This window comes from Ambystoma mexicanum, chromosome 1p (genome assembly GCF_040938575.1).
Source record: "Ambystoma mexicanum isolate Mex_15411 chromosome 1p, UKY_AmexF1_1, whole genome shotgun sequence".
Lineage (NCBI taxonomy): Eukaryota > Metazoa > Chordata > Amphibia > Caudata > Ambystomatidae > Ambystoma > Ambystoma mexicanum.
The window spans coordinates 745,079,859-745,107,300 of record NC_090921.1 but is presented as its reverse complement, the minus strand read 5'-3'; the positions used below and the strand labels follow the sequence as shown (position 1 = coordinate 745,107,300).

General features: G+C 46.1%; 1 protein-coding gene across 1 annotated transcript in view; it reads left to right on the top strand.

Annotated features, from left to right (window-relative positions):
• The window catches only part of LOC138580083 (methanethiol oxidase-like), a 364,838-nt gene that overhangs the window by 112,371 nt on the left and 225,025 nt on the right, over nt 1-27,442 (top strand). Inside the window, exons 2-3 of the mRNA XM_069650350.1 lie at nt 15,195-15,248; nt 26,675-26,787. Coding sequence (XP_069506451.1) covers nt 15,195-15,248; nt 26,675-26,787 — 167 coding nt within the window. The remainder of the gene's footprint in view (nt 1-15,194; nt 15,249-26,674; nt 26,788-27,442) is intronic.

The window sequence follows — 27,442 nt, the reverse complement described above, 5'->3', positions numbered from 1 at the left end:
AGGAAGTCTGCTTGGCAAATGCAATTCTTATTACAAATGCATTGCCAAATCTAACTTCAGCATGAAGGAACTCTTCTCCATATTTAAAGAACTAGAGTCACCAATATCCACACCTGATTTCTGTACTAAGGACAAGTCATGGTGTGCAGATATCCAACAGGCATTCTCAAATAAAATTAACATGCTCCAAAATAAAATACAGCGAAAGAAAGAAACACTGAATCTACAGCACCTGCCCAACACCCCACAAGTGGCCCACCCACGCCATACAACAATAAATTTCACTTCACAAAAATGTCTAACTTTTTAGAAGTAGAAAAAATCATCCTTTCGCTTAAAGCTTCTAATTGCAAAGGGGACATCTGCCCAGCACAGTTAATAAAAGACGCTGCCAGAGACCTATCTCCTTTCATTGCCAAATTGATTAATGCCTCCTTTGCCTCAGGTACCATCCCATCTAACCTAAAACATTGCTCCCACTCCTCAAGAAACAGACATTCGATCCTCGCATCCCCACCAACTACCTGCGCATCACTACGATACCATTCCTACTTAAAATACTGGATAAAGCTACTTATATCCAGATTCAAAATCACCTTGAACTGCATAAACTCTTAGGAATGAGACAATCTGGCTTCCGCCCACTACATGGGACAGAAACTGCTTTAATTGATTTAAAAACACAAATTTACGAGCTGAGAGACAAAGGGAAGACAACACTTCTGCTCCTATTTGATCTCTCAGCTGCATTCGATCTAGTGGACCACAAGGTCCCCTGTAGACACCTGGACTCTGCTGCACACTTCTCCTCTGAGACTATCAGATGGATCGAGTCCTTCCTTAGCGAGAGAACCATAAGAGAATTTTCTCATCGGCAGCCGCAGACCCTACACCCATTTTGTGCAGTGTTCCCCAAGGCTCATGTGTCTCGCCAACTCTATACAACATCTTCACCAAGCCCCTGTTCGATGATCTGGACTGTCTGGGTATCACCTACACTAACTATGCAGATGATACTCAGATTCTCCTCCCGCTTTCTGGGGATCATAGTAAGGACACGGAGTTGGTGAACAGGGTATATCTTATCATCCAGGCATGGATGGCCACTTATGGCCTATGCCTGAATGGTGATAAGACCGAACTGATAATCATGGGCACACATGCTAACATTAATAAACTAGGACAGGAATTCTCATCATTCAATATCGACGGGAATATAATCAAAGTCTCCAAGGAAGTAAGAACTCTTGGATTCCACCTTGGCTCCACCTTGTCCTTTGACAAACGGGTAAAAACCCTTGCCTCCACCACTGCCTACACCTGTAAGCTGATAAGAGCTGGCAAGCCATTCCTCTCTAGCGACAGTTGTATGATCCTGGCCAGAGCCTTAATACTATCTAGAATCGACTACTGTAATGCCTTATACAGTGGTGCCAATAAAGGCATTATCTGGAGGTTACAAACATTACAAAATAACGCCCTGAGAGCAGCACTCGGTATAAACAAAAGAACTCATATCTCCTCCCTCAGACGCCAACATAAATGACTCTCTACCAACAATAAAATACAGCTAAAAATGATATCACTGACCCATAAAGCCTTAAACAATGCGGCCCCTAGCTACCTCACAGATAAACTTCATAGAAGACTCTTGCTCAGACCAACTAGAGCTGGTAATACCAATTGCCTGGCAGTACCTAGATACAGGCTCACCACAATTGGCGGCAATAGTTTCCCAGTGAAGGCTGCTAAATTCTGGAACTTACTGCCACAAAATCTTAGAGTAGACCAGCCCTACCTACACTTTAGAAAAAACGCCATCAAACACCTTATCTCTACTGACCCCTAGACTTCCATCCCCTAGGCTGCTCCGCCTTCGGCATACTATACCTCCACTTGCCCAATTCTCCCATTTGAATTCTGTGCCATTATTTGTCATTGTAAAAAAAAAAAAAATATTTGTAAACTATCTGTGATTTATGCTATGTGTGTGATTCATTGTATTCTATTGTAACATGTATATTCTTGTAACTCTGTAAGCCTTGCATTTTCCTACTGTTGCGCCCTGTTACCTATGGGTCTGGTGCGCATAAAAAAAGTGAACAAACAAACAAACAAACACCCATAGAAACAAACACCTACCAAATGACCACAACCCAAAAACATAATACATCCACCTCAAAACCTACCCACTTCAATTAACATTCTAAAAAATAATTACAACCAACGTAGAAACTCTTCAATACATACCCTCTTCACCCAATGCTCTTCTAATGACCCAAAACCAACATGTTAGTAAGCTAAAATAGCCAATAGTACGCCCAGTGTTCATTATGTCTGCGAACACTGCGAACACATCACAGCCTTCTCCCACCTAAACAAATACAGCATTTGACCCATCTCTTACTCCCCCACCCTCTCCAAGCACTCATACACACCAACACACTCCCCAAAATTGGATTTATGCTCACTTCTAGCGCATGTCCGCACATCCAATATGGCGAGCGCACTGAAACAAATTGACGCACCAAACGCCTCCTCCCAGCCAATCAGAGAACATGTTGCGTGTCCGCGGACACAATGCAAGCCAATTATACAATCGGTGTCCTGTCCGCGGAGCGAACACGGAAGTGTGTCCACGGAGCGGACATAGATATCACTAATTTTATGCATTACATTTTGGTTGTTTAAATAAAAATGACTGGATGGATTTGCACCAAATTAACAAAAGCACGCTTTCGGGACCAATCTGTCACTCCTGCCGCAAATTTGGTGAAAATCCGTACAGCGGTTTGGGCTGTAGGCGCCACAGAAATGTTTTCCCATTATGTCTATGGGAAAAAAAAAACATTTTAGGAGCCCCCCTATAACCTTTCCCCCCTTAACCAAACATCACCAAACTTTGCTAAAAAATTCAGAGTGGGCCATATATTTACTTTTGCAAAATTTGGTGAGGATTCGTCCAGGGGGAGCAAGGTTTTATAAGCCACCCAAAAAGTGCTCTTCCTATGGGTTTGGCAACTTAACCATAACTACATGGCCGCTACCGTATAGATATATACTTTCTTTATTACACGTTCCTTACGAACGTTCGAATCACAGCCATGGCAATGGCAAAAGATTCCTGGCGCTGACGCATTTCACAGCTTCCTCGCCACTTGATCACAACCACATGTCGCTAATACCCGTGCACGTTTTAAAACAAGAAATCCAGTGTTCAGGGCAGGGGGTCGGGCTAGAGAAAGGACTGACAACATTGCAAATCTCTATAATTTCATGGCGGCCATGTTTGCCTAGTGAACATATAATCCTATTTGCCTTGAAACTACATAATCTTAATGCTGACTTTGTTGTCCTATTAAAGTTAGCTGTTAAAATCGTAAACGTTTCGACCAAGAAAGTGCGCAATGCTGACCTTGACAATATTATCACATTATAAATAATTGTTTGATAAAGTGCATTTCGTTTAGTAAAAAAGTGCATTGTATTTCTTTGCTGCGGTTATTTCCTGACTGAAACAATTCAGTTGTATAGTGTTGTCAGTAATTTCTACATATGTGCATGACAGTCTTACACGTAGATTGCAAGTGCTATTGCTCATATACACCCATGAAGCTGATACCCGTAACATCGGACTCCTGTCACATTCAGAATAAAATTAAAATAAAACAGCTGTTTAAAGTGCATAGTGCTTCATAGCAGCAATGGTCCCTATGTTTGAACAATTCAAATATGAAAAATTGCTAGCAGCTTATTTGAATGTAAACAGAAATCGCTATAACGTGCATAGTGGTACCCCTTTAACGACATAGTCCTACCTCAGCAATATAAATGCTGAGATGTATCGAGCTCCCAAAACAGCCGGCATATCGTTGTTAAAACAATTCAATTGTTGACATATTATTCATCTAACAGTCAATGCTGATATGCCCAGTGCTCCTCTTTTTACCAGCATTGTCCTACATCAGTAGAATATTAAAGTGCATAGCACAAACCTTAATTCTCTGTTTTTTGGATTAAAAGGGATGCCTCCATCACCCGGTGGGGGGAACAGAGATTTGATTCTTTGACAACAAGAGACAAGGACAATATTAGATTTCGAGACTTCGTTCCTTTCAGGTCACAATATAGATGAAGAACTATATACCTTCCTTTAATTCAGTGACAAATATGCGCATCCAATTTTTTAAGAGACCATGCCTGATCTCCTTTTGTTACGACATTGAGTATTCATGGTCCATGGTCATCAGGGGCATGATGTTGTTTGGGCATGTTCTTTCTCTGTTCATTTTATGGGTGTTTTTGTTCGAACTGCCACTTTTTGTTTTTGTTTATTGCTTTTCAAATTGTTTGCCATAGTACCAGTGTGTAGGGGGATATGACTGTTTCATGACAAAGATTGAATTATGGATGTTTGTCGTGCCCACGAAATGATTGTGTCAAATATCAGGCTATGGGTGTAGTATGTCACTTAGTCGGGGTGGTTGTCTGTCCACCTGGTTGGTTCATTGGTGGCCATGTTGTGGTTATCCAGAGATTGTTTTGATTGCTTTTAATCTAAGGCCCATAAGGGGATTACAGTGGTATCGTAAGAAGAGCATGCTCCCATGCAATGTTCTGTGCAGGATCAGGTAGCTATTTGATTGTATATGGGTGGGATATGATAATTTCTGTAAATGCCTAAGGGATCTATAACCTTGTACATCTCTTGGGAGGCACTCAGGTTAAAGCACTATACACTTTAATGGAGCCTCATCTGGGGTGAATTTGATATGTATGGCACTTTAAACGATCATGCACCTTAAATGAAAAACTCAGGTAAAGGCACTATGAACTTGGGTATAGTTCCCCTTTAAACCAGCACTATGCACTTTATCCTTTTAATTTAGCTTTGCTGCACTTTATGCATCTGGGTTCGAGTGGAATTCATTTAAACGGGAGAGACGAAACATGCAAATGTTTCTGTTTATACACATTTATGTATTTGTATATTCTTCCCTTGTGTTCATTGTGGTTGTACTAGATAGATTTCATCATGTAACATTGGTATACTATGTATTTGTATGTTAGTGAATGCGCCGTCTGTACGATGCACAACATTCTCTTGCGGACTTGGATATCACACTTTGGAAAATGTTGGCCAGTTAGTAGTGTATTCACCACATATTTTTAGACATCTGACTTTGGGCTTGCCTGGTTATAGATGCGAGTAGGCACATGGCACTTTAAATGGGGGCGGAGGGATCATGGTTGTTGTATTGTCTATGCGATCATGATTCACTGGAAATGTATAAGCACTTTAGATGTTCTCACTTGTTTACTATTCTGTTTTTATTTGGTCAGTATAGTGCTTTTAAATGTCGATGTATGCTGTACAGAAATATCCTAAATTCACTCCAAATATCATTGGAAGCAAGTTACCGCTAGATAAATCCTGCTTGTACAGGTCAAACTGAACATGATTGCGGGCAGTGTGAGACTTGGAACCCATCACAGTGAGACATGGCTTGCCACTGACGTAATGAAGAGCCTACGACCAATGAGATGTCCACAGCTGTACTGTTTTTATAAGTAGCAGGTTTTGCTCGTTCGGATGGCACATTGTCTCCCTGTGGGGAAGTGAACCACTGCCATGAGTTTTAGGGACAACAAAGGTTCTGTCCTGGGGTGAGATTTTCAGTGCAAACAACTTTCAAATGCTCAACGACACCTGGATTTCACGTACCTCTCTAATGATAAATGTGGTCACTGAGCATTTACGGAGGGATTTTTACCAACAATTCTTTAGCCGAAGAGGTGGTGCTAATCAAACACCCGCCACGAAAGCAACTTCGGGGTTGGCATTCCCTCTAGACCAACTGGATGTGGAAATGCTAATCAAAAAGGCCAACCATTATAGAGCCCCGGATCCAGATGGCCTCACTAATTCAATGATTGAGTCATCCCCCCCAACTTTGGATCCCTTCTGTTTTTGAGCTATTCAAACAGATCTGAGAACAGGTGAGATTCCAGCCTCTTGGAGATCAGCGATAGTTGTCCCTTTTTACAAGATAGGTGACAGGATGGACCTGGCCAAATATCGCCTCGATAACGTTCTTAGACTCGCTGGGCAAATTATTGGCTGCTTTCCTACTTAAAAAACGACAGAAGTGGATCAAAATTGCTGAAAGAGAGGACACCAGACAGACATGATTCGTCAAGGAGGTTGGCACAGATCTGAATCTTTTCTTGATAAACTTTTTGAAGAAACAAGCTTTTAATGAGAAGACGAGGATATAGATGGCATTTGTTTCCCTAAAAAAGGCTGTTGACAGTGTGGACTTTCAATTGCTATGGAGTAAAATGGAGTCGTGGAATTGTCCTCCAGATCTGTTAGAGGCAATTAAGTGCCTCTATGATACCACCACTGTACAAGTTCGACTCTACTGTTAAGGTCAGCTGATGAAGCCCATAGAAATCTTTGTAATTCTGAAACAGGGATGACCGGTGGCCCCTACATTATTTAGCTTGTTCCTTTCAGATATTGGTGAGTCCTTGTACAAAATCTGAGTATTCCCGCCTAAAATAGGTGGCTACGGCATGGCAAGATACCTTTTTTAACCAACGACTTAGTGTTGATTGACATGGCACCCATCGGCCTCCAGCAGTCTTTGGATGCCCTTACCGAAGACATGGACAAAAATGGTTTGGCAATGAATATTGCAAAGTCTACCACCATGACATTGGGCCCTCGAGGACCAAGTTCTGCTTATTTTCTCAAATGATATGCTAAACAAAAACCCCTAGTACAAACCCAACAGGTTATCTTTTTAGGGATCTTAACAACAGAAAGCTGGACATTCCCCGCCAACAAGCCTTTAAGATCAAATTAAAAACTTTGATAGTCCAGGGTAGACTGGTGCAGAAGAACTATGGCACATTTTCCATTTTGCCTGTCTTAACTTTTTTCCAAGCAAAAGTTGCACCAGACTTTAGTATATGGAGCTGAGGGATTACCTCTTAGTCTGTGAAAATGATGGCCCTCTTTAGGAGGATTTTTCTGGAGAAATTCTGGAATTTCCAAACCTAATTTCAATCTCAGTCGTTAGGTTCGAATTGGGCTTGATTTCATTACAGGCAAAAGCTAGATGGAAGATGTTGACCGTATATTGCAAATGTCTCCTGCCCCATCCCCCTACACCCTATCTCATTTTGGGGTTGGAAATGAAGAACGAGAGGAACATCTTTCTAAATGAGTGGGGAAAGAGCTGCCAGGAATATCTGCAACACCTTCAGATTGACTTGGAAGTTCTAAATAACAAACCGGCCAAGGCAAAATGGAAGCTCTGGCTTACAAATTGCAAAAGGCTACGAAAGATGAACACAAATCGTGGGGTGTCCTCCAAAAAGTGTTTGACTACGTTTCCTGATGGATGGCACATGACCCAGTTCATGCTCTTCAGGCTGAATCTAAAGCCAACTAATCAAATTCTAAAAATCTACAAACAAGTTGCTTCTGCCGACTGCAGATTTTGTTTGAAAGAAGGAGAAATCGAATCACTGAAGCACATTGTTCTATTCTGCCCAGGATTGACCGAACTACGAACAAATTATTTGGGCCAGGCAGTTTCTGAAAGACAATGTGCGGACGCGGACACATTTTGGACTTTCCTCCAAGCAAGGTGCATTTCTCAACAACGTTTAGCCCGATGAAAAATATTTTAAATGAGTGCAAAACACTGTAATTGGAGACCCATGAGTTTAGAATGATGGTGTATTTGAATGAATTCATTTGATATAAGGACATGTTCATTGTTTTTCTATGGTAAAGGGTTGTAAAAAAACAAATATCAGACAAACAAAAACCGTACAAGTACATTCTTCATTATAATTCTACCTCCTAGCCAGTCCTAGAATTCCAAATACAGATCTTCCAACTTGGCATAAACAAACCTGAGGTTTGAGGGCCTGCTTTATAGGGCATGTACTTGTCTTTAAATGGCTGCTTCCGGATTTAAAGAGCTTTAAGACTTTGATTGCTAGTGAAGTAACTTTGGTATTCCATGTTTGACAATACTGTGGTGTATAGGACTCCTTAATCGATACGGTCGTAAGATACCCCAAGCCTGCACCATCCCCCGCACTGGCAACATATAGGGCCTCATTACACGGTAGGCGGTAAGGGTTTACCGGTATTTTACCGGTACCGGTAAATCCTTACCGCCTTACTACGTGGTCCCTTTGCGGGTTGGGGAATTTAACGCCTGCTTTTTGCAGGCGTTAAAAACCAACGCGCAAAAGGACCAGTGGAGCTAATTACGGTACCGCAATTTGCGGTACCATAATTAGCTCCTTCCCCATTCCCATAGAGCCCTATGGGGCAAAAATGGGAATGGGGAAGGACAATGGTGGAAGGGGGAATTACCGCCCCGCCAACCTTGGAATAGGGCGGTAATTCCCCTTTCCACCAAGGCGGTTCCGGTATTTTACCGGCATGAACCATGGCGCTAATAGCGCCATGGTTTACCGCCTACCGTGTAATGAGGCACATAGTGTCTTTCCCAGGGGCTCTCCTGTTTCCTTTCCTGATTGCTTGAATATCACTTGCTGACAAATTGCACACCTTCCCATTCCCCTGTTGGCTCCCCACTCCCTTGCTCCTCTGCTCCCATGTTCCTGCTATGATTGTAAAGTTCTCTGTTGCTTCTTATAGCTAGGTCCACACTCGATACCCTAATAATGATTAAAGGGGCTGCAGCAGGCACCCCAGTCATGAACTAAGTGTGGAAGAGACCCAAATAGCTGCACTTCTTTCTTCTGTTGATGTTTAGTAAGTAGCACAGCTATGACACAAGGATGTCAAAGCCTCCATATGGCATCTGGCTGCGTTTGCTTCAACATAAGCTGCACGCCTGTGTCCAACCATGACTAAAAGCAGGGGATCAAGCCCCTTCGCTTGAAGTAATGGCTCCTCCCTAATACCTAGGTCCATACATCATCCACACCCCACCTTACCTGAGACTGGGTGATCTGATCTCCATTGCTTCCTTCCCTGGTTACTTGTATACCCCAATGCTGACAATTGCACTCCTTCTCCTGTTAGACCCCCACTCCCTTGTTTCTCTGCTTCCTAACCTTGTTATTTACTCTGACTGTAACGTGCTCCACTGTTTCCCAGAGCTAGGCTGGCCCCCAATAAATACACTACTAATAGTGACTTTCTAACGTATGCTCTTCTGGCCTGTGAACTTCTGTCTTACAAATAGATTAACACACAAAACAGCTCACCGCAATCTCAAGTTGTCTCAGATCACACGTGAAATAAGACACCAGTGCTGGCTTTTAGGCTCCCCTTTGCATTCTGTTATTTGTAATCCTGTGTTTATAATGTGGAAACAAGCAAGAATGCAAAATGACTTCCTGCACAGCAGGATACATCACGCGAGCACCACTGCTGCTGTTTCATCGCTGCTGCTTCTCGCTGGTGATTGTAGATGGGGGCAAACGTGGACAGAAGGTTCTCGGCGTTTCTAGCTTTTCTGGGCTTTTGAAGTTGTTTACTCTGGAGTTATGTTCTGCTAGTTCACATGCAGATTACTTCTGAGTGGCAAAACCTAAAACTTTTACCACTACTGGAGCAGATTTACATACACGCAGCTCTGAAATGTCTGTAGAGCTACATAAATCTGTGTGCAACGTCTAAGTATCTATTTGGATCATGGCAGAGCGGACTCTGCCTTTCATCCTTCCACACTTGATAAAATGAGACATCCTGAGGTGGCCAATGTTGCCATCTGTTACATGATGGGTGTACATTGGTAAGTAAGGCTGAACCTGCGCTTAGGAGGGTGTTCCTGGAATACATTGACTGGTTCACTTAGGTGTCCCCGACATATATGGTAGAACATGGGAATGTTGGCCATGTGGGAAACGTGGGTCCTTAATTATTCTAGGCTCTTAATGTATGTCCAAATGTCCAGAGCCCCTGCAAAACGTGCTATAAAGTCACCTGCTTTTAGCAATTCATAAGGTCCGAGCAGTATCCCTGGGCATGCAGCGGGCACTTCCATCTTGTAATCCAGGCAGCCTACAGACGTGGGCTGCAGTGGACCCTTCTATTTTGTTTTGCGGAACGCTTGCTCATTGCAGGCCCTTGTTCCCTTATGGGCACGGGGTGTGCTGCTGCGTGATTATGCTGCGTGTCACTGTCTGATTGTATTTCTGTGCTGCCCGCCTCTTATCTCGTGCGCTGAGAGGGCGCGGCCTGGGTTACATTGCTCAGTATGCTTTCAGAGTGACGCTCTGGGGACAGCTGCACACAGCTGTCTCATTACCGGGAGTAGCTGCCTTGCGATATTTGGAGAAGGCACAGGAAGAGGGGATCATTAGGAGTTCTGTTTCGTGCTCGTAAACTATTCGCATTTCCCACAATAAGGCTCAGGGACAGAAGTATGAGAACAGACCACGGGCCTCAAAGGGAAATATAACCGCCTTTCATATTCTCCTACCCAACAGCTGCAGGATGGCTTTAAAAAAATTGGATCTGCCGCCTCTTTTCAGTCAGCAGCTGCTAGTCACCAGCAATGCTTTGCTGGCCCTGAAGACACGTGCTACTAGCCAGCAGCTGCTAGCCAAGGCTGTCCTGGCCCTGAGGCCACGTGCTACTAGCCAGCAGCTGCTAGCCACTACAAGGCTGTCCTGGCCCTGAAGCCACGCGCTACTAGCCAGCAGCTGCTAGCCACCACAAGGTTGTCCTGGCCCTGAAGCCACGCGCTACTAGCCAGCAGCTGCTAGCCACCACAAGGTTGACCTGGCCCTGAAGCCACGCGCTACTAGCCAGCAGCGCTACTAGCCAGCAGCTGCTAGCCACCACAAGGTTGTCCTGGCCCTGAGGCCACGCGCTACTAGCCAGCAGCTGCTAGCCACCACAAGGCTGTGCTGGCCCTGAAGCCACGTGCTACTAGCCAGCAGCTGCTAGCCACCACAAGGCTCTGCTGGACCTGAAGCCATGTGGTACTAGCCAGAAGTTGCTAGTCACCGCAATGCTTTGCAGACCCTGAAACCATGTGATACTAGCCAGCAGCTACTAGCCACAACAACGCTATGCTGGTACCGAAGCCATGCACTACTAGTCAGTAGCTGCTAGCCACCACAGGTCTGTGCTAACTCTGAACCCATGTGCTACAAGCCAGCAGCTGCTAGCCACCACAAGGCTGTGCTGACCCTGAAGCTATGTACTGCTAGCCAGCAGCTGCTAGCCACCACAGGTCTGTGCTAACTTTGAAGCCATGTGCTACATTCCAGCAGCTGCTAGACACTACAGGTCTGTGCTGACCCTGAAGCTATGTACTGCTAGCCAGCAGCTGCTAGCCACCACAGGTCTGTGCTGACCCTGAAGCCATGTACTACTAGCCAGCAGCTGCTAGCGACCACAAGGCTCTGCTGGACCTGAAGCCATGTACTACTAGCCAGCAGCTGCTAGCCAACACAAGGCTGTGTTGACTCTGAAGCCACATGTTACTATCCAGCAACTGCTAGCTACTACAGCTATGTGCTGACCCTGAAGCCATGTGCTACTAGCCAGCAGCTGCTAGTCACTTCAATGTTTTGTTGGACCAGAAGCCATGTACTACTAGCCAGCAGCTGCTAGCCACCAGAAGGCTCTGTTGGACCTGAAGCCATGTACTACTAGCCAGCAGCTGCTAGCCACCAAGGCTGGGATGGCACTGAAGCCATGTTCTACTAGCCAGCAGCTGCTGGCAGAGCAAGACTGCGGTGAACCTGAAGCCATTTACTACTAGCCAACAGCTGCTAGCCACTGCAAGTCTATGCTGTACCTGAAGCCATGTGCTATTAGCTACTGCAATACTCTGCTGGACCCCAAGCCATGTACTACTAGCAACAGCTGCTAGCCACAGTAAAGATGCACTGGACCTGAAGTCACAATCTACTAGCCAGTAACTGCTAGCCACTGCAAGGCTGTGCTGGATCTAAAGCCATGTACCACTAGCCACATTGGGCTATGCTGGACCGGGATTCATTATGAGCAATAAGATGAAATATTTATGCAAAAGCTTACATTTTCCCTGTTGCCCCACAAAACTAGCATACCCCCTCTTTTTCAGATACACCAGAACACTTGGAGACCATGCAATGACAGTGGCATGCAGTATAAATCGCGATAGCATAAAATAACGCATTTGAAGAGTGCAAAAAATAGCGATGATGTGCATCAGAGCAGTGTCGAAAAACATGAAGGCACCGGCCAATAAGTAAAGAGGATGGAGCAATCAAAACCTTAAACAGTCAGGAATGCAACAGGTGTGGCTTTCGGTTTCAGAAAGAGCTTAAACCCGGGAAGTTCAGCACCAGCTGCATTCCAGAGAGGAACGGTACTGCAGGACGCTACATTTAGCGGTGCCCGCTTTCCCGCTATAGGAGCGCATGTTTAGCTCTGCCCTCTACACTGCTTTCCCATCCTGCATCAAGATCTGCTTCTAGAACACCGACCAGAGGTTTTCAATTGATTTTTCAACTAGCCGTACCACCCAGTGTTGCCCGGGTCTGTAGCTGACATCCCCGTGGGGTCTGCTATAGCCTTGTGTATGTTTTATTGTGTCCTAACTTCCTATTTTTGAAAAATCACGAAATCTGCAATTTCCCGAAATCGCCTATACTGAAAGCACAGGGCCGGATCCCGCTCCACCCCTGTGCAGGGCGAATGGGTGGGCTTGGTCAAATTTCACTATCGCCAGCACACCCCAGACTGGTATGCCGACTTTGTGTCATGACTTCTTATTTTTGGAAAAGTCACCAAATCGGCAATGTTCAAAAATCGCTTATACTGATAGCATAGTCTCAGACCCCACACTGTGCAGGGTAAATGTGGGATGCGGGGGTGGGAGGTTGGTCAGATTTCACTATCGCAAGTAAATCCCAAATTGGTACGCCGACATCGAGCCAAAATTTAAGCCCACCAACTGTTATGGGGCTGGAGCCAACCCCGAACATACAAAGACACTTTCACAAAGATATATAGATTAGCAGGGGTGCTGTGTCTACAAGTCTCTTGTACATAAAAGAAGAGTTGGAAAGAAATACAGAATTGTAATATGTGTAAGCAGAACTTGAGAAGGACCCTTAAGCGGAAGTCTTCATCGCTGAATCTGAATCGGTGCCATGGGTTCAAATCCCCTGGTCCCTCAGTCTGGAGGCGGCATGAAGGACTGACCTCATATGTGCTAATGTGGACTTTTATTATTATTATTTTTATGATTAGAGTATTAGGCATAAATCTAGCTATGTGAAGCAACGGAGCGCTTTACAACCATAGGGCGAATAACAAGGGAGTGGGGATATAAAAATAGGGGATTGAGAGCAATTGTCAGCAATGGGCCTATAAGTAATGGTTCTGTGTAATAATGTCCCCACACAAATGGCTCCTGACAAAAAAGTCACTGTTTTTTCTGGAAACATTATTACATTGAACATGTGGGGGACACCCCGCAACCCTTTTTTAAAATTTTTACAAGGGGAGCAGGGGCCTTGCCTCCCCGCAGCCCATCCCCATACATAATGTCACCATTTATAATGTTGCCAATGGCTTTTCCCGGTGACATTATGTATGAGGACATTATTACCTGATACCCAAGTAACCAGGGGAGGAAACAGTGGGGAATCAGATCACCCAGTCTCTGGTATGGTGGGAAGTGCATGGTGTATGGACCTAGATGTTAGGGAGGAGCCATTCCTTGAAGAGGAGGGTTCTGATCTCCTTCCTGAACCGTAGAAGCATGGGGGCCGAGTCGGATGTTGATGGGGAGGAGGTTTATGGGGAGTCTTGAGGCGTAGACTGAGAACACCTGTGTTTTTTCACCCCCTTTCTGCACCGGCGCAGTTCAAGTCTGCATATGTCCTTACTTCTGGTCGATCGTAGGCCCCTGGAGATGCTGAATTTCTCAGTGAGATAGCTTGGGGACTTCATGACTGCCTTGTAGATGATGCATCACAATTTGAAGATGATACAGGCTAGCAACAGGAGCCACTTCAGGTTGATGAGGGTTGGGGTGATGTAGTCGTTTGAGCTGTGCTGCAGCATACAGGACGCATCTCAGGGGAGCCAGATTAGGTCTTCCAAGAGGGCATTGCCACCATTCAGGTGGGAGAGGACCAAGGCTTGGACAGCAGACCGGAAGTTGTTTCTGGGATGAAGTGCTTGATTTTCCACAAGGAGCGAAAGGTGGTAACCAGCCATTTGTGTCTTCCTATTTGACTTTGGAAGCCTGGCAAATATAGTGTTGCCGGGATCCACACCAGAGATGTCCAAAGCCTGCACCAGCACCCTGAAATCAGAACGAGGGCTAGGTTGTACCCAGAGAAAATTTAACATTTAAAATGTAACATTTTTAACTAAGAATTGGAGATGAGGTAAAAGAATCATGAATCCCTAAAGCGCTGCATTCTTCCCCATTCTAAGCACTGTGAAAACAGGTGCTATTGGTTGAATGTCAGAATGACTGGTTGCACATGCTGACAAGCTGGTCAAAAGGGGCCTTTTTTTCTACAACAAAATGCTGTGTGTGTTTGTGTGTACAAATATATTATAGTGCAGTAGTCACCACCCTATGGTTAAGGTGCATGGTGCGTACCATAGGAAATTAAAAAAAGAAAAAAGTCTAATAACCTTTTTACTCGTATAATGCTATGATATGATGGGTTATTTATAACACGCTTAATACCCAAAGGTTTCTAAGCACGGACCCGGGGATAGAACCTGTGTTGCTTCGTGTGCTTCCCAGGCAAGCACGTTGCCCCTGAGCTATCCTCCCGAGTATGATGAATTTGGCTGAAAAATTGCAGTCAAAATTGCACGCACTGCCCCCCCCCCAAATTGGACATTTTGGGAAAGATCTGTTAAAAAAAGTTATTAAGCTCCACAGTTTCATTTTTCATAGGGGAACAAGTTTAGTTTTTGAGTAGCTGTAGTGCGAAAACCGCTTGGCAGCTTTGGACTAAATAAGAAACTTCAGCACAACATTTCTTGACAGGTTTGGGGTAAATCCATCAGGTAGTTTTAAAAATATTGTGGAGATTTCCATTTCCCTCTGCCCACTTCTGAATTCCATCAGAACAGTGTTCTTTTTGTGAAGTGAGAAGGGTAAATAATCATGACACTTTTTTCCCCCCCCCCCCTCTTTCTGTTTTTCATCCTGAAGCAAAGTGTGGAGCATGCGGTCCTGGCTACAAGACTCCCTTGGATGCCATGAAAGGTAAGATAATAGGATTATCAAGACAATAAAACCTATCCTGTAAATGAAGTTTTCAAGTCTGAGTAGCTGGTACTTGATGGTGTGGTGAAAATGCATAATCTGGGTCAGAACAGTTTGTGTGAGGGGCAAGTCGTGGTGGGCTTTTTCTGATGTTGCTCTGCATGTACTGTAATTGTTGCCACTAAAAGTAAATGTAGGCCTTTTGGTTGTGGCATATATGGTGGTGATCTCAACACCACTGTATGGCCAAAACATTGCTAGATATAGGAGAGAGAAAAGAAAGGATGTGGAGAAGCAGAATATGTGCGTTGTATGGCAATTCACAACACTATTAGTATGAATTGGCTGCATCACAGGGTGTTATTCTTTGTACCCTTAAACTCGCCATTCTTTCACTGTAGCCCTTCTCCCTTGTCCTAGTCCTTCATCATAGTTCTTCAACATAAGCATGTGTTATTGTCCAGCTTAGTTCTTCATACTAGCCCATCATAGTCATTCACTCTCCTTCATTATAGTCCATTATCATATCCCTTCACTTTTCCCTGGTTCTTCAGCATAGTCCTTTCCCTTCATTATAGTCCTTTGTCTTGGCCCTTTTTCTTGATTATCGTAGGGTTTTATTTTCTGTGTGTGTTTTCCCCTTCATCCTGGTTCTTCTTGTTGGACGTGGTTCTTCTCTTCCCTTCTCCTTTGTCCTAGTTCTTCATCCTTCACCTTTGCTTTATTCATGTTAGATTGTCAGGCACTACCTGTCAGTCTCCAGTGTTTTCTCCTTTTCCCACGCCATATGTCCCTCTTTCTCTCTTGCTCCCTTTTTTCGTGCTTCCCTTCCTCTGGCTGAAGAATGTGGTACTGGTGAGCGTGAAACGGGTGCAAGAGACGGCAATGAGAGAATAAAAGGATGCATGGAGAGTTTGTAAGGAGACTTGAATGCTGACAGTATAAAATGTGATGTGATCTATGAGAAGGTTGCTCTGTTGTGCTGATACAACCACCCCTTAAACCTGTATAATGATCTACTTGTGGCATTTCTACGTTTTGCAACTATGCTTGGTTGAAGGGTTAGTGGTATGTATGGAACTTAATCTCCAGAAATTTGAAACTTGCAAGCAAGAACCGAGCAGAACAGCTGCTATGGTAAATTGGAAATATCCCAGACAGAAATGGGTGTATAGCCTTCCCTTGACCTGATCGTCCTCACATCATTTATAACTAGCATGTTTACATACATGTAGATTTTCAATTTGCATGTGCATGAAGGGTCCTGGTAAAATCCAATATCTCCTCTTGCTGCAAACAGTAGTTATGTGGCCTCACTATAAGTATGGAGGTAAGGTAACAACGGTGCCGGTAGCGCTACCGGCACTGTTGCTACCGTACCGCCATACTACGAGCTGTGCATCCGACGTCCCCATTCCCATTTGAGCCCTAGTGGGCTCAAATGGGACTGGGGATGTCCCGGGCCCGGCACCGGAGAAAGGGCAATTCCCGGGTCCGGCTAGTTGACAGGCTTTTGCGCCGGGAATGTCACGATTAGCAAAACACCTCGGAGCAACATGACCTCATTGTGCACGATGCAACAGCACCTTGCTAGCTCATGGGATATGTAGTTGGGGAATGGTAGTGCTGGTCCAGGACCAGGGCAATCTCCACTCTCCCCAACACTGCAGCCTGCTTATGCTGCACCCATGAGCATGGATCCCAACAGTAGTTCACCTGCAAAGCATGGGATCCATAGAGTGCATATAATGTTTTTACCGAAGCAGCCATGGCACAATTTTGATAGCTGTTTACCCAAGTGTACTCTTTCAGAACGTACCCCATCCAATCCACTAGATAATAGTGGGTATCCTTCCATATTTGGGAGTCCAGAAAAGCTTCCACTAAAGGTTTATTCTCCCTGTGCCATTTGGTAGGAGCAGGTTTCTGCGGGTGGTCGGGTGGCATGGCTTAGGAAAACTAATATGGAAAACTGGATTGCACCACATAGTATAGGAACCTAAATTTAAGTGACCTGATTGATACAGGTCAGAACTTCGTATGGGCCAATATATCATGGATGGAGTTTGCATGTTACTGGGATATGTTGATGTTTGGTGGATAACAAGGCTCACGTACCTGGACGAATATCAGGATGGTGTAAGGCCTAACTAACCCTATGCTAAGGTGGGATTTCCCTACCTAAAGAAACTAAGAATAGTCTGTGTCAGTAAGTTCAACTACAAAAATCTGTTTGTGTCCAAAACCTATGCTTGGGCTCACAACTAACATCAAAACAACGTGTAGGGATGTCAACCATAACTTAGTGTTTCAAAAGTAAAGCTCTGAGCTATTTCCAGCTCATGCTTATTCTTCAGCTTCTCCTCGCCAAATAACAGCAAGTTCACCACAATGTTCAGGTTACCTTCCCTTGGGTTTAAAGTAATGCAGTTCCACACCTCTTTAAATGTCCGGATGCCCTTCTCAAAGGTCAGTAAAGTTCCATGGCAGCAAGTCTCAGGGTTCCTTCTCCAAATTCAATATCAAAAGATATCACAAAAAGAAGTGTCTTGAAGCTTTGTCTTTAAGCTAAGATCCAACAATTCTTCACAGCTCTGGGTTCCTTTCCCCAAGCCTTATGTGCATCATTAGTAGTTTTCCTTTTACACAGTAGTAGGTTTCTTTGTCAGCATGTAGGGGTTCTCTGGTCTTGGCGCAGTTGTCGGACCACACGATCCACCCATTACAGGACGTGCATCCCGGAACCTTTAGTTCTCCTTATAGCGGTTTGATGGTCAGCAAACAAATAGTTTCTCAAAGGCAGCTTCAAAACCAAACAGTTTCTCAGACTTGACTTCAACTTCGGAGTTAGAGTCCTTCATTGGATTTAGTTTCCTAATTTCCTTCAGTACAAGATTAAACATTAGCAGGATCACTATTTGCATTCACTTTGTGATTCAATATTAGCAGGTTTGCTCTTGCATTCAGTTTGTTACTCAAGATTAGCAGGTTTGCTGTTTTCATTTAGTTCCGTCTTCAATATTAGCAGATGTACTCCTTTTCGTGCCACTTGCCTTTCATTCATAAGTTAACACTCCTTCTGTGCTGTTTGCAACCTTTGCAGCCTGCCTGGAGCGCTCCGGTCTCTGGGTATCTTCTCCAGCACTCAGTTGTAGGCGTCTTCCTCCTGAGGTTCTTTCTGCTTTCTTTCTTCCTTCTGAATTCCACAAGCCCTGCTTGCGTGGGGAAAGGAGTTTGGTTAGCATAGGCGGCTTCAATGCCTCTGCGAGGCCGGACGCAACATCCTTGGTGTTCGTGCTTCACTGCAGCTTCTTTTGCTCCCACTTCGCACGGGAGAATTCTCTTTGCATATAGGAGGCTTCCCTTTCCTTTAAGGGGATGTCAGCCGGCGTCCCTTCTCATTCTCAGGTCCCACCGCAGCTGCCAACGGATTCCCTGGGTGTTATGCTGATCTCTGTCCAAGTCCCTCAGGTCTCTCTCCCTCACGCCTTCATGGCTTTGCCTTTTATACACCTGTGGTCCTTCATTGGGCTGCATGTGCATTTCATCATTCAATTCTGCCTTACTCTGATTAAGCGGACATGCCTGACCTTGATAACCTTGGATGCATGTTCAACGTCCCAGTACCTAAGTGGTTAAAGTGAATGGTGTTCCTCCTTCTCAGTTGCTTCTTCCTCATCTGAGTACTAGAGTGGTGAGAGTGAGTGATATTCATTACTCTCAGGTTTGTCTTCCTTATCTCAGTACTGTCAGGTGTCCCCAGAGAGGAAAGAAGGGGAGTTGATCTACAAAAACCCATAAAGGTCGGGGGGCTAGGTTGGTTGACATTAGGATAAGAGGGATACCATGTATAATCAGTACTATACGTATTTAGAGGTAGTTGAAGGCGTGCCCTACAGATAAGGGCTAGCCAATGATGTACTGATTTTTAGATGTTCTATAAGTAGATTTGTTCCCTTAACCAATCTCTTCCGTTGATGGGTTTTGTATTTTTCCATGCAAAATGACGTCCTAGATGACACATATTGGGGTATAAGACCTCCATGTAATCAAGCTTCTATGTGAGAGTGCATGCATCAGTCCGATGTCTGCCAGTTTGCCCTGCTTTATTAAATGCTTAAATGATAATAAAGTAGTGCTTTGCCATATTCTTTGAGTCTGTCCAATTATTTGGTTTGAGATCATTATTTGAATTCCATTTAGTACAATTAGACGCTTCAAGGTGCTAGAGCACAAAACAGAAACGATAATGCAGAAAACATGTACAATAATGAAAAACTAACAGTGGTTGCTAGAAAGATGATGGCAAACGGTTCAGTTTCTGTATCTTTTTGTATCTTCCAGGAAGACAGCTATTTGCCCACTGGCTTCATGCCAGAACACGTGAAGCCCAGGTTATTCATAGAGATACTTTTGTATGGGTATTTTATTACAATTTTTCGTTAGATTTTTTTACATGCGGTTAACTTAAGATTCTGTTTATTATTTTGTTCCGTTCACTCTTGAGAAGAGTAACACAAGGTATTGAAGCGTGATTATGTTAAAAGGTTTTTAGAATCGTGATCATTATAATGTATTAACACTTCTTTGTGGTTTTTTTCTCCCTTTTTATGTTTGTTTTTGTTTCACTTAATGAAGGGTCTAGCCCTGATGACGGACCGAGTCCGAAATGCATTGGCCAAAATAGACTTGTGTATAAATACTGCTTCACTATACAATTTATTTTTATTGAAAATAATGTACATTGTTCAAGCACATCATTTAAACAATGAAGATTGAATATAAGAATTGTGGTATTATGCACCATTTGCAGCTCTTACTGAGCAGAGCGAGAGCACAAGGTTTTACAAAGGCAACTTTGGGATTTGGTTTGGCAATTTATACTATAGTGCCTAGAGCCGTTCCATTGTGTTCAGATGACTGTTCTGAAATGATAGAGAATTATCTAGAGAGACACTCATACATGTATATTTTTGAAAAATAAGTGTGGTTCCCACCTATCCCCAAATGTTGTTGAACGCCCTACAATACACACATTGCCACTTATCAACCGGAAACAGACTGCCTTTTCAAGTAGTACCAATTCCATTAGACAGAGTGTAAATTCCCGCTTCCATGCACCAGATCCAGAGTCGCGACATCGCTAGAAAGGATTCCAAACTCTGGTCGACAGCGCCCACAGACACCGCACTCTGCTGTTCAGACAATAGCAACTCTCGAGCCTCGCCTTGGTGCATGTAGTAACAGCAGGTTGGGGGGGCCACAAATGGCGTCTTCGAGTACTCCCGGGGATTACCATGAGACGCAGCACCCATGCTCTCCAGCCAATTCTAATAGTGCCCCTTGAATCAATCTAAACTGTACAGCTTCTACGTCGTCACGTATGCGTCTTGACATCAACACAGCTGACAGCGTATCCTTCTCCGCAGAGGGCTCCACAGCAAGACTCATTCCCATGGGCCCCGGAGGAGGAAGGGCCAGAGGCATAAGGTGGGCATGTAGGAAGGAAGCTTCCCCCAACAAGGAAATGGGAAAACACCAACAAGGCGCGTTTCCTTTGGCATCCAGGTATGCAGGGAGGCGCTCAGGGAAGGAAAAGACAAAGGCAACCCAGACTACTGGGCGCCGCGGTCTTCTAAAAGGTGGCAGGGACAGCTAAAACTCACCTGATAAAAACAGGTGATCCCAGCCCCTGACACCAAGATCTAAGGACCCCCCCTCCACCCACCCCTTCCAACCAGACGGAGATTGAAGGCACCGGGCCTTTGAATTAACAAGATGTGACTACCTGCCTCAGGCCGATTTTTGGCCTATATCTGGGGCAGGCACAATAGCCCCTCTTCATACAACCTTCCTTCATTGCACAGGGACGCCTCTTGCAAGAAGCGCACAGGTACCAAATAAACTGCCACCATATCGTTCTCGGCAGAGAGCTCCACAGAGCTTTCAGGGGCGGCAGCTCTCAGCGCTGTAGACAAATGCAGTTTGTGCTGCAAAAATGGTTCTCCCGGTACACAAGTGTCCCGTTTACACGCAGCGTAGAGATCTTTAAGAAAGGCCGCCGTCGTTTCGTATATTTAAACGGATTGCAAATTCTTCTGGGAGAGCGAGACGGTGGGCAGCCATTTCCACGGGGCACTCTAGTGCCGCCCTCCCCGGAAGTAGAAGTTTAATTGTTGAATTTTGCTTCCGTATCTCATTCAGATGAGGAACAATGATTGCTAGGAGACCACAGCAGCACGCTGCTTTTCCTGGAAAGAGTTCGCACTGCAGTGCAGGGTGTCCTTCCAGGAAAGGTTCTGCCCATCACACATGGCCCGGTGAGTTCCGGGGGAAATTGATGGGAACACAACCCACAGGCCTGCCCCACTGCTCCCCCCGTAGCTATGCCGCTGGGCTGCAAGTACTCAAGTACAAAGTGACACGATATTAAAATGTCTGAACTCGCCAGAATCCCATAAATCCAAATTGGCCATGCATACAGCCCTTAAAGTAGCTCACAGCACATTGCATTCTGGTGCTAGTCGTTTGCCACTTCCCATTACATTGTTACAAGAACTATCATGCAACTAGAGCACACCCCTTCCCAATCCCCACCCCTCGCTCCAGGTTTTCACCAGGGCCAGGGGAAGGACAGAGGGTGAAATATTAACACAGGGCATTGGTGAAACTTCACATTGCTGCAATTATTGGAGGTTTCCATGGAAAAGCAGGGGAGGGATTGGGCCGGAACAAGACGGAGCTGTGCTCCTGCATAAACGCTTGCCAGAGCGCTGTTTCGTGTAGACATGCAGCCCAAAAACCGCTGATCTGTATGATACATTGGTGGCCATTCTTATGCTCCCAAAATGCACTTTTCTTATGCAAAGCAGCCAGCATCCTATATTCGGGGCAAGCATGTCATTTGACACGTAGCCCCCCTCCCCCCAAACCACTGACACTCCACCGCCCCCCCCCCCCCTTGCGAAGGGGTACATTTTGTCCATTTGCAACACTGTGGGAAAGGTTGTGGGTGGCGAGGACAGAGCAGGCGGCTGATGCTGAGCAGGCCCAGCGCATGCTTTGCTGAGACTCTATTTGGGCTGGTCCTCTGAAGAGCAGGGGTCCTGGCTCCTGGGGATGCCTGGTGCGGATGTAGACCCTTGCCAGGCCTGCATCTGTTGCTAGAGAGACGTAGACTTGAGGATGTCAGTTTAGGCTGCCATGCAGTATGGGAATGCAGGACAGCCGGTGCACAGGGGCAACTGAGGGTGCATCAGTGGGGGAAGTGGGACTTGGGGTGTGAGGGGGAGGCTCTGGGTGGCAGGGCTCAGGCGCACCGGAGCTGATGGGTCACTCATGGGCTAGCTAGTAGGGCATTTTCTTATTGGTGTTGCGCTCAAGATTCTCTCTGGGCTCTTCCTGCAAAACAGAAGACCGCCCATTCCTGACTTGGCTAAATGACTAACCAACGGCTACAAAGTGAACCCCTTTCCTCAAGAGTACCTATAGCGACTTTTTTGGACAATGGCTTGAGCCTAATGTATTGGCGGGTTTCAGAATACGATTGGTTGGAAACGACTACGTAAATAAGCGGATGAACTTGAAGTCTCAAGAATAAGTCTACTACTCCTCGAATTCCAGCTTTAAAATCCGCAATGCAGCGAGCTAAAAGGCAACGCCAGGACACGCACGCAAACTGCTCAGCCAAAGCCGTGAAGGGCCTTCATTTAACATATGATCCCCTTTATCCAGTTCTGGCATGTCGTCCAAAAAAATTTCACAATGGGGTTGGTGGGGGAGGGGCACTGTATTGCCAGAATTAAACATACGTAAGGGCCTACACGGCGGGCCGCACCAGATGTCTGGATCACCCGACTTACCAGCGAAGCTGCAGACACGCAGCAGATGAACCGCAGGGGACACCCTGCAACGTCCGGATCACCAGACTGTTTACCGTGGCTGGGGGCCTCCAGGATATGGCAGCCTCGGCTCTGGGGGCACCCAGGCCGGGGCTACAGGACCAGGCCATGATCACATGGCAAAGAAAGGACAATAACTGACATAGGCACGAGTTGCCACTTCCTGGGGCTCTGCTGCACTGGCTCTCACGTGCCAGCTGAGCCCCTTTTATTGAGGAGAGTCATGACGCTGTTTCTTAAAGGGGCATGGGGCCACACTTAAATGGGCCACACACCACACACAGCATGCCAGAAGTAGTGTGCCAGTTGCATCCTGATGGGGACACTTGGCAGCGATGGCACAGCAGTAAGGGATGCCCGTTGAGCAATGCACATTTAGGAAGCCGGGGTTGCCTGCCTCATAGTGATTTTTCTGAATGTCCATTAAATAGTTTTTGCACAGTGCGCATGCTACCTTCACGATCAAACCGATCTTGTCCACTCACCTGTGCCCTGCCTTTGTACATGTCCCATCATGTGAACAAATGGCGGCCATTTGACCTCCTTCAGAAATGGAAACTATGAATACGATACGTAAAGGCACGATGGCCTTGCTTTCCAAAGTCTGCAGAAGGCACATTCGGTATCCAGCTCCTCTCCTCGTGCACGCCTCTATGCAGGCCAGCTCTTCCACATTATACACACACTGAGGCTGTCTGTCGTCCTTCAGGGCCACTGACTGCCTTGAACGTGTGCCTGCAGTGTTATGTCTGGACCCAGAGCACAGGGTACAGGCGTATAGGTGCTGGGGGGACACCTAGCTGATGTACAAGGGACATGGAGGAACCCTGTCAGCCCATAGTCGTATAGGCACTTCAATGGCTTGGGGGCACCCAACGCGGCTGGAGTTGCCCAGCAGGGGCACGAGCACACAGCTGCAGAGTTGCCTGGCAGGTGCTCTGCTACACATGGAGGACAGCGTTGCCCAGCAAGGCACTGTTCTGTTGGAGGGTCCTGCAGGGCAGGCCGTCTGTATGCTGCGCAGCGTCAGCATGAGAAAGACACAGCAGGCAGGAGTCAGTTGGTGTCAACTGATGAACGGCGCGTTTGTTCTTCTTCTTGCTGATAGATTTTTATCCATCAGCTGTGATTTTTGGATACCGAGGCTTGAGCCTCATTACTCCATCTTCTCGGGTTGAGTATGTAGTCGTGGGTTTGTGGTCTTCTTGGTCTGTGTGGTCTTGTCACAGTAGGGCTGGTTTCACAGAGTCTTCGCAGTGATGGGCTGCGGGTAGCGGTCGAAGGGCTTTGCAGTGGTGGCAGTGAGTTTTCTGATCAGAGGGTTCGGGTTCTGATCCAGTCCTTGGCAGAGGTTCTTACTCAGCTTCGCTAGATGTTCGTCCAACATCTCGATGTCCAGGTTTCTGTGAAGGTCTGCTATCCTTGTGAAGATTGGAGCTCCAGACGATATCCGCGGGGCCTTGTTCTGGACTATCTGAAGACTCTTCTGGTGTCGCTCACGGCAGGTCATCCATGCTGGGGAGGCATATGTCAGGGTTGGTCTGATAGTCGCCTTGTAGACTTTGATCTTTGTTCGGAGGGGCATGGACTTAGTCTTCAGGAGTGGGTACAGCGCTGCCATGTTTCCTGTTGCCTTCTGCTGAGTATTCTCAATGTGGCTTTCCCAGTTGAGTTTGCTGTCCAGAGTCACACCGAGGTAGCGGCTGCTGCTCTCCCATTTGAAACCGCTCATCCGTTTTATTGAGTGAGTCACATGGTCACAGCATGTGACCACAGCACGAGCCCTGGGAGGGACTCATTCTATTAAAAGGGGTGGTGCACCACACGCAGAACCAAACCTGGCCAAAGCTACGGTGGGGACCTGCCACAAATAACAATGCCCAAACAGTGGCCTCTTGGATAATTTTGATGCCATACTGTTAACCTCTCTCACTGGCTCGAACGGTCGACCCCTATTGCAGTGAAGTCATTTGTGGGCCTGGCTCAGAATGGTCTTCCTCCTGCCAGCTCCCCATCCTGTCCCTGAAGCAGCAGCAGAGGAGCCTGCCTGCTATATGCAGCCCCAGGGGCCACACCTTGGCCTTGCAGCCTTCCAAGGGCGATATGTTGAATGCAATTTGAGGTGGGAAACTAAAGTTATTATAGCCCTCCGTGACAGAGGACACACTGTTCTTTGCCACACTGCCGCTCCCAGTACAATTCTATCCTTCTTGGAGCATTTTATTTTTTAACCGGGGACACTCTGCCCTAGTGCACTTGGTTTTTATGGCTTTTGGAGCTCTGCCAAAGTTTTTTTTTTTTGGGTGGCGCTCCCATGTGCTCCTAAACAATTTCTACTGGTAGTTTTATTTGGTGAAAATCAGTTGAAAGAGGGGATGAGTGACTGTTGCAACATTTACTGAGGTTTACCCCCACACCATGGGCCCAAAGATGCAGCCTAAGAACGCGAGTAAAGTCTTTGGTATGGCAGAGTAGCTTTTATTTATTTGTATTTATAAAGCAGCCCAGAGGCATTGTGGTGCTGTTACATGTTATCAGCTTAGTTACAATTGCACATAGATGTACATAGTTATGCAGGATGTGTTACATAAGGGTGACAGGCTGCACCGGGTTACAAGGTGTGCCGCATATCGTTACACGGCATATGAAATACAGTTGTTTATAGTCTAAGGGCACAGTTGGCTCGGCTTAGGAGCTTATGAGGGTTGCGTGAGGGGTTTAAGCAAATAGTCTGGTTTTGATGGCTTTGCGAATAGCAAGGTGTGAGGGTTCAGATCCGAGGGCGAGTGTGAGGGAGTTCCATTGTTCGATAGCGATGAAAGAGAAGCTTGTACCTCCACCCCTGGCCCGTTTAACTGTGGGTACAGATTAGCGTATGGTGTGCGTGGTTTGGTCTGGTGGTGGGAGGTATGAAAACTCTCTGAGAAAGGGAGGGCGGACTGTGAGATGGATGCATTTGTAGTTGAAGGCCAGTGTTTTGAAGCAAACACGTTCATGGACGGACAGCCAGTGGGCTTGTCGTCTGGCTGAGGAGATGTGTTCCCTTTTAGGGATGCCTAGGCGGCTCGTAAGGCGCTGTTTTGGATGGTTTGGAGTTTGTCAAGGTTTAGTCGTGGTGCCAGTGAAGAGGACGTTACAATAGTCCAGTGTCGAGCTGATTAGGGCTTTAACGATGGACAGGCAGTTTGCAGTGGAGAGGAATGGCCTGGCAGAGTTTAGCAGTTTTGTGTGCTAGGCTGTGGAAGAGGCAATGGCTTTGACTTGTCTGGTCATGGTTAGGTTAGCATCCAAGTAAACTCCAAGTGTTTTGACTGCCTGGGAGCATGGGATGGTGGTATTGTCGATGTTGAAGGAAGAATATTGGTTGTCAAGTTTTATCTGCTTTGAATGCTAGACGCACACCTCCAGCTCGGTGTGGCTGCATTGGTCATGCTTGGGAGGCCAACCTGATGAATTTCCACTGCGTTGTCGTTGTGTGATCCCATTTCTCTGAAGGGCTCATGATAACTTCTGTTTTTGCTTCAGGTCCCAGGGAGGAGATTGTGTACTTGCCCTGCATCTACCGCAGCACCGGGATACAGAAGCCAGACTATCTGGCTACCGTTGATGTCGATCCGAAATCACCAACCTACAGCCAGGTACTCTGCGTCTGATTACTAAAGGGATGTGGCTCTTGTTTGGGGATTAGGGGAGGGCCCACGACCCGGCTGTCTCTCCACCCCAGTGCCCAACCACACAAAACGGCATACGCTAACACAGATATTTACACAGGAATAATTTCTCGGGAGAGAGACACTATAACTGGCCTTGGGTTTAAAATAGTCCACAGTGAGCCACATATTAACGTTAGAGAGTCAAATGAATAGGGGGAAAAGCCCCCCTTAGAGTGGGCCTGCTTCCACCTGCTGCAAAGATATTGGCCACCTAAAGGAACACCTGGAAGCTTATCACGTTTCTGGGCGAACCCCAATTCCGTGTCCAGCATCCTTTCTCCCGAGTTTACCTCGGGTTCAGTTTTCATCACATAGAAATTGCCTCAGATGCTGTCCCCAGCCCTGAAGGAGTGTGTTCCACGACTGTCTGGGCCAAAACCAATGCGACCCAGCTGAAGCCAGAGCCAGGATTCTCTAATAAGTGGGGCCTGAAGCTGATGTAGTTAGGTTAACATCTGTTAATGCCCACACAGCACTGCTGAGTGGGCATTTACAGATTTTGGGGGGCCTTGCCCACTCAGGCCCTACTCTGTCTACCTCTCTGTGGGCCCGCCCACTTTTCAGTACTGTGCCAACCTGG